Here is an 8,012-nt window from a genome sequence, read left to right on the forward strand (position 1 = left end):
AAACATAAGCACAGGGCTATAATATATATGTGAGGCAATGTGATGGAATCAGGCTCTCGTCAATTTTTGGGCATGTAGAGTTATTGGTATCATCGTAAAGCTTGTTCACCTGTCTTTATTTGGTTGGGGAAAAAATCCATTTATCTTGAATACAAGTCGAGATATTTGTGAATGAAGGAGGTGGGCGTCACCGATTTTCAGAGGTAAAATTAGTGAGAAAATGACCGCCAAAGATTAGTTATTTCCTTAGCTTAAGAGTCCGTGGTGACTGAAAATTAAATTTTTTTTGTGCATTCTATCAACGTTTTTCAGAAAAATCCACACAGAAATGAGTTCTTTAATGCGTATGAAAGGTGCTGAGCCAAAAAGCAAAATTTGGATAAAAATTCACCAACCTGCAGAAAAATGCAAGTTTCTTCACTTTTATTATTTTGACGAGAACCTGATTCCACCACGCAGCCTCACATATCTATAGATTTTCTCCCCACTCAGGAGTCAAACTCTGGTCTTCTGCTTGCGACGGCAAAGCACCTAACCACTACACCAGACGCCGGTCATGCTTCACTCAGCAATAACATTCTCCTCAAATGGTACGAGTTTAACGCCCTTATCAACACTATTAGGTTATTTAAGAGGCGGGACTTCCAAATTTAACGTCCGTCTCCGATAGGACCGAACCAAGTGGGAAGTTCGTGTAAAGTGCCTTTCCCAAGGACACAACGGCGGACCGAGCTGAGGCTCAAACCCCGAACCCGCAATCTCACAATTACGAGTCCAGTAGCCTAACCACTAGGCTACCGACTCCACCACATTCTCCTCATTGAACACAAGTAATTGGTGCAATCACAATACATGAGGCACGGTTGCAAAAAATCAGTCGGATGTGGCAAGATCAGGAGTTGACATATTGCCAAATAAAGTGGACAACTTGATTTCTTTTACTTGAAAAACAACTCTGAGCTATGCCATTTTGCTAGTGCAGTGACGATATAGCATATATTATACCCCAGCTCTACAACATTCCCTTTGTGCTTTACAATTTATATATATATATATATAATTGAATCCTCTTAAATCGAAATCTGCGGTCCCGCTGGTGCTTTTTAAAAACGTCTTCTAGCATCACCTGAATTTGAGTTTGGAGTAAAAACAAGAAGCACACCCACACGATAACAGTCATGAAGTGCGGGGAAGAAGCAAGACAGACAGACAGACAGACAGACAGACTGAAGCAACAGAGGGAAAGAAAAGAAGTAGGGTTAACCAGTGATGCCTTCCAACCACCTAAGGAAAAAATTCAAAGTCTCAACTTCCAACACATACTGGGTACCAGTGGGGTGACCGACTTCAATTGCTTATGTTTCAATTTCTTAATAACATAGCTCAAATTAGCAAATGTCCATTTTATGAGGAGATAATGTAATATGAATACATGTGATTAGTTCAAATTTCTGCTATTTTTTTCAACATGGGACTGATTTTGTCATCGGTGCAATCATAATATAATGTACAAAATTTTGATCTTCCTACATCTAAGAAAGCGAAAAATACCTGAAAGGATAATGCAAACAAACAAGCAAAAAAAAATAAAAGGAATGATGTAAACAGCAGTTAAAAACAATTACTATGCGTCTGAAAATTCTTGTGATTGAGATTTGTCATTTTTGTCAGCTGCTCCTTCTATCTTTCCACTAGGGTTTCCATTGGTGAAGCCTATTTCATCTCCATTCTTGCGATGGTAGAGGGCATTGTCAAAGCCACCATTAGATACCATCGGTGGTCCCAGCTTGCCGTCATCAGCGTGTTTCCGGCGATAGACGATAAAGATGGCTGCTGCTACTATGACAGCCAGTCCCAGAATTCCGATAGCAATTCCTGCGATTTGACCGGCAGTCAAGCTGTTGGAGCCTAAAGGAGAGAATAAGGAAAAGTCATCAAAGATATTTTGGCAGTGCATTTGATTTCCCAGATTAGTCACAATGCTGCACATTTAGTTTTGCGCAAAAGAAAGCGATTCTCTGCTAAACCTCTTTTACGGACATTGCATTGGCTTCCTTTTGAGAAAAGAATTACGTACAAGTTGGCCACGCTATGTCACAAAGGCTTGAACGATAATGCGCCATCATGTTTATCAAATCTGTAGAGGCTGTACATTCCAACTCACAGTTTAAGGTCATAAGCTGACAAAAAGAAGTTTATTTTACAATCTATAAAACTTAAAACAATGGGTGAAAAGGCACTTGAATATCAAGGCCCCAAGATCTGGAATACTTTGTCAAGTACTTTCAGAGAGATCAAATCTTTTGATTCATTCAAACGTCAGCTGAAGTCATTTCTGTTTTCAAATTAATAAGATGAATATTTGGAGTGATCAGAACATAACGTTTTAAGTTACTGTTGTACATCGCAATGTATTGAAAAGCGCTCAGAGCCTGTGTACTTTATAATCGGGGTTGCGCGCAATACAAATGCCATTTTTATTATTATTAGTATTAATAAAGCTAGTTCAACAATTCACTATGTCTGCTGTTCAACCATTACCTAAAACTTCAGTTCAACCATAATTGATATTTACAGCTCCACAACTAGCTGCACCTACAGTTCAACCATTAGCTAACTCTACAGTTCAATCATTAGCTAACTCTACAGTTTAACTATACAGCCAACCCTACACTTTAATCATTAGCTAACTCTACACTTTAACTGTACAGCCAACCCTACACTTTAACCATTAGCTAACTCTACACTTTAACTGTACAGCCAACCCTACACTTTAACCATAATAACCAACCCTACAGTTCAATCATTAGCCAACCCTACACTTTAACCATAATAGCCAACCCTACAGTTCAATCATTAGCCAACCCTACAGTTCAATCATTAGCTAACTCTACACTTTAACTATACAGCCAACCCTACACTTCAACCATAATAACCAACCCTACAGTTCAACCATTAGCCAACCCTACAGTTCAACCATTAGCCAACCCTACAGTTCAACCATTAGCTAACTCTACACTTTAACTATACAGCCAACCCTACACTTCAAACATAATAACCAACCCTACAGTTCAACCATTAGCCAACCCTACAGTTCAATCATTAACCAACCCTATACTTCAACCATAATAACCAACCCTACAGTTCAATCATTAACCAACCCTACAGTTCAATCATTAACCAACCCTACAGTTCAATCATTAGTTAACTCTACACTTTAACTGAACAGCCAAGCCTACAGTTCAATCATTAGCCAACCCTACAGTTCAACCATTAGATAACCCTACACTTCAACCATCATCAATGACTACAGTTTAACCATTAGCTACATTTATCATTCAGAAATCAGTTAGACCTACGGTTCTACCATTTGCTAATCCTTTATTCATTATTATTATAATTATAATTATTATTACTATTATTTTAATAATAATAATAATAATAATAATAATTATTATTATTATTATTATTATTATATGACTGTATTCTCCTCTGCAGATGCATTGGTCATCATCACACATTGACAGACAAACTATCGCCTACATACCTACTATTATTATTGTTATTATTATTATCATTATTAGCCTATCATTAGGCCTATTATTATTATTTTTATTATTATTATCATTATTATTATTATCATTTTCATTATCATTATTATATTTTTAGTAGGCCTATTATTACAACTATTATTATTATTATTATTATTATCATCATCATTGTCGTTATCATTGTTTATATTATTATCATCATGGTTATTACTTCTATAATGTGGACACAGGTGTGGCGAAATCTCATACTCAAGCTTTTTAACAAAGACACAGCAGAATCAAGCTGGGAAAAAAACTATTTCTCAGAATTCAAGGCCAGCGGGTAAAAGTCTCTGAAATTTAGCGGTGTCAGCTGGATATTGGAGAAGCATAATATGTTTTTAAAAAGGGTAGCCACCTAAGATAAGAAAAGATAAGAAAAGAGAAGAGAAGAGAAGAAAGACAAGACAAGACAAGACAAGACAAGACAGGAAAAGATAAGATGATACTTTATTGTCCCAGAGGGAAATTTTCAAGTATCATCCAGAGGCGCCAACTTACTACCAAAAAAACATGAACTATTTGGACCCGGACATGTACACAAAATCTATGTTAGTAGTACAGGGTTTTACGGCGCTCGCAACTGCATAAGGTTATTGTACGAGCGCGCGAAACAAGTTGGTTTTATCTTAATAGCTCATTGCTCGGCCTGATTCCGGTCAATATTACTAATTTTTTTTTTTTTACTCTAAAAATTGAGTGTAAATAGATTTCAAATTTTTAAAACTTTCTAAATAACATTTTAAAATTTCATACAATCTATTTCTAAACTTTCCATAAAGGCCAATGGCCTTCATAAAATCTAAAATTCTGTTGGGAACAACGACGCAAAAAAATGTCTTGTAATTTTTTGCATTTAAAATATTTCCTTCAGGTCTCTCCGAAGTCTAGACATTCGGTTAAAATGTGTCTTATGGTAAAATGATACAACACAGAATGGCTTCTCATCTCCCTGAAGGAGGTATTTGTGTGTTAGGGCCATGTATCCGATGCGTAATTGAGTAAAAATGACTTCGTTTCTTCTGGAGAGGCCCAAAGGATTTCACGGTCCCAGTTTGGGTTCAATATTGTGAAGTTTGTTATTTGTTTATTTTTTCCAATGGCTCTCCCACAGACTGGAGGGGTACTTTTTTACTTTATTTTTAAAGTCAATCTGTGAGAGAGTATTCATCGTTGATCCCAACAGAAGGTATAAGGATCTCGTCGCCAGGTCATCTACCTGCTCGTTTCCTCGGATGCCCACATGGCTAGGTATCTATGCGAAAACGATACTTTTCCCTGTTTCAGTCAAGGTGTGTATTTTCTGTTCTAGCCTAACTATATTTGGGTGTAAGAGTGTGTAGTTTGTGAGTGAGGTGATGCAAGACAGAGAGTCAGAAAGGATAAAGAAAGATTTGTTAGGAGAATTTTCTTTGGAGTCCAGTGCCATGTCAAATCAATGGCAGTGGCCTCTGCAGAGAAAATGGAGGCTTCGGTATGGAGTCTCCTCTGGTGCGTACTGTTTGAAGATGGCGCTGCTATTGTGTTTGCAACGTCTACCTGTGTTTCAGCTGTGGTTCCATCTGGCCTCTGGACGTGCCGGATGGTGTCTGTGCATCTACTCAAAAACTCCAAGAGAGGGTGGAGGGAGAATCCACCCTGTCCTCCACTAGAATCTCATAGCGGAAGGAAGAACCTTTCTATTTTTAGGCACAGAGACATGCCTGTTGACCGCGTAGAAGAATTTGCCGACCTCGTGGCTTCCCGGGCTGCCTTTGCGAATGACTGGCCAGGGACCAGGGTCACAATTGGCGGGCAGACAGCTTTGCGAGCCTCCTGAAACGAGCAGCCATTTCGTACTTTATACTCTTGGATTGCGCGTTCTTTGATCCAAGTCGGGCAATCCTTACTAAAGGCTGTGTGCTGGCCGTGGCAATTGGGGCAACAAGGACTAGCTTTGCATTCCTTCTCAGGATGCCCGATTTTGCCACAACAAGGACACATGGCTGCGTGTCGGCATCTTGACTACGGCTGAACTTCTGACACTTGAAACAGCGCAGAGGGTTCGGTACATAGGGTCGCACGTCTAAGAACAAGTACGATGTCCGAACGGTGTCTGGAGGGCGACACGAATCAAAGGTCAGGATGACCGTGTTGGTTTCGTGGGTGGGCTCCCCCCGCCGAAGAGTAATCCGCGGGTGTGAGTCACACCTTCGCAGTGTGCCAAAATTTCCTCCAAGCTGCAGCCCTTTAGTTCATGGCTGCGGACGACATCCTTCGAATAGTTCAACTTCTGGTATCGTTCGGAAGTACATTGAATACTGCCGAAGGTCGTTGTGTTCAGGAGTTTGGTCACTTCAGTCTCAGTTGCGCACCTGACGAGTAGTAGCCTACATCAGAGGACAGCTTCTGGACATTCATAGGAATGTATCCCACAACCTGTCGTAATGCATCTCCAGTCTTGACAGATTCAGATCAGTGATCTTCTTCAGTGCGTCTTCCCTACTGCTTATGGCCACGTACGGCTGCTTCAGAAGCTCCCTGGGAGAAGGGAGGAAAGAGGCTGCGGTAAAGGTCCTTTTTCCGTTTATTTTTCATTTTCGCTCGGCTCGGCAGCCGCACCCGCTTCCACTGGGAGCTGGAGAAAGGTCTTTTGATTTTGAGGTTTCCATATGCGTTTTGAATGGTGTTTTGACTCCGGGGCTCCCCAACCGCCATCGAGCCCAACAAGCGGCACATTGCTTGGATGACCAGAGCTGTGCCAGGGCTACCCCGGAGCACTTCTCTTCACGAGAGTGTACAAAACTCTCCCGTCAAGATTGACCCAGGGCTTGAAGAGATTTCAGCTCTTAACCGATTGAGTGGCATGGGCCGTGCCACCCTCCCGTCTCAGAGGAAAACCTGGGCCAAAGAGGTGTGTTGGTGAGGGACAGTCCGTAGACTGATCTCACCTCAACCGCCAGGTACCTGGTTTTACTCCGCAAAGGTCACACCTCACGGTCAACAAGGCGCCCACTCTGTGGGATGGGTGACCTCTCTTTTTGCTGCACAAGAGGTCAGCGGTGGGAGAAAAGATAGAAGAAGAAAGAAAGAAAGAAGGAAAAGAGGAAGATACATCAAAATGGGTGTCGTATCCGGATCCCAGTGGGTTGGGGTCCATGTGCGACACCTCGTCTTTGAAGGGGTTGTACCTCCTGCAGACGAAGCAGTGGGTCTATTTATATCCCCCCGACCCACTCGGGGTAGCAAAATCTATAGATCATGTTGTTTAAAATATCTTGTATCAAGAAGTCTGGACAATATCTAGACAATTTCAGAAATCTGGATGTCTGGATGCATCCACAAGAACAAAACCCATAGCCCTCAGCATCCCAAAGAAAAAACAAAAAGAATTTGGTAAAAACAAATTTGCCCCCCCCCCCTCCTTTCGCCTCCTAAAAACACATTCTTGAGGAATGTTGATATTGCTACTCAAACATAGTGCCACAGAGAGTTAACACCCTAGATTTGCATATTGATCCAGTATGGCATTCATAGTCTAGTGGAAGCTCTCAAACTCTCAACTGTAAGGGCATGGGTTTGAATCTTCTCAGGGGTCAATGTTGTGTCCTTGGGAAAAGCATTTTACACATATTTTCCTTCCACCACCCAGGTGGGAATGGGTACCCGGCTGTATAAATCAAAAGATTTCGTCAGTTTGTTCATGTTTTAGCATGTGTAATCCACAGCTTGCACTGCATGCTTTCTGGCAAGCCGGAGATTTTTTCGAGTCATGTTCTTGGATCTGCTGGGGTAATAATACAGTGGGATTTTGCTTAACTCTTTATCTCTGAGGGAGGTAACCCTACAATGCCAGGGCCCTCTTTTGGTACAAAATCTAAAAGTGACATATACGTCACTCGATTGGTCAATAAAACTAAACACATTAACCTATTTTGATAGTACTTCATAAAATGAAAGGACTCTCAATAAAAGAGACCTGTTTTCGGCAATTGCCAAAAAGTCATTTGATATCAAAGTTGTTGTAAAGGAACGTGCCCGAGCCACTTTCATTTGCTCTCTGGCACCGCAGTTCTGACCATGGGCTGCTAGAAGTGGCTTGCCAGAGATAAGGATTAAACTGTACAGCGTTAATCTGAAAACAGGGTAAACCCAAAATATGGCTAAGCTGAAGCAAATCCAGCAATCCCACTGATTTCCGTTAAAGGAGACTCCATTGCAATTATAAAGCACAAGGAGAATGCTGTTGAGTGTGGATATATGCTACATCATCACTGTGCTAGCACACTGACATTACTCAAGAGTTGCACCAAACTGTAATTCTAGTCTTTTATTTTGTTTGGTGGTACTATATCTAAGAATTAAGTGGCAGGATAGAATAAAAAAGGAAAAGCTGTGGGAAAGGACAGGACAAAAGGATATAGAAGTAGAAATAGGACTAAG

The 8,012-nt window shown here is 40.9% G+C and overlaps 1 protein-coding gene across 1 annotated transcript in view; it reads right to left on the reverse strand.

The window, feature by feature from the left end:
• Nucleotides 1–727: 727 nt before the first annotated feature.
• The window catches only part of LOC101849671 (macrophage mannose receptor 1), a gene marked incomplete in the record, with an annotated part of 96,526 nt that continues 89,241 nt past the window's right edge, over nt 728–8,012 (reverse strand). Inside the window, 1 exon segment of the mRNA XM_013091481.2 lies at nt 728–1,908. Coding sequence (XP_012946935.1) covers nt 1,625–1,908 — 284 coding nt within the window.

Source organism: Aplysia californica, unplaced genomic scaffold, assembly GCF_000002075.1.
Source record: "Aplysia californica isolate F4 #8 unplaced genomic scaffold, AplCal3.0 scaffold00037, whole genome shotgun sequence".
NCBI classification, from domain to species: domain Eukaryota; kingdom Metazoa; phylum Mollusca; class Gastropoda; order Aplysiida; family Aplysiidae; genus Aplysia; species Aplysia californica.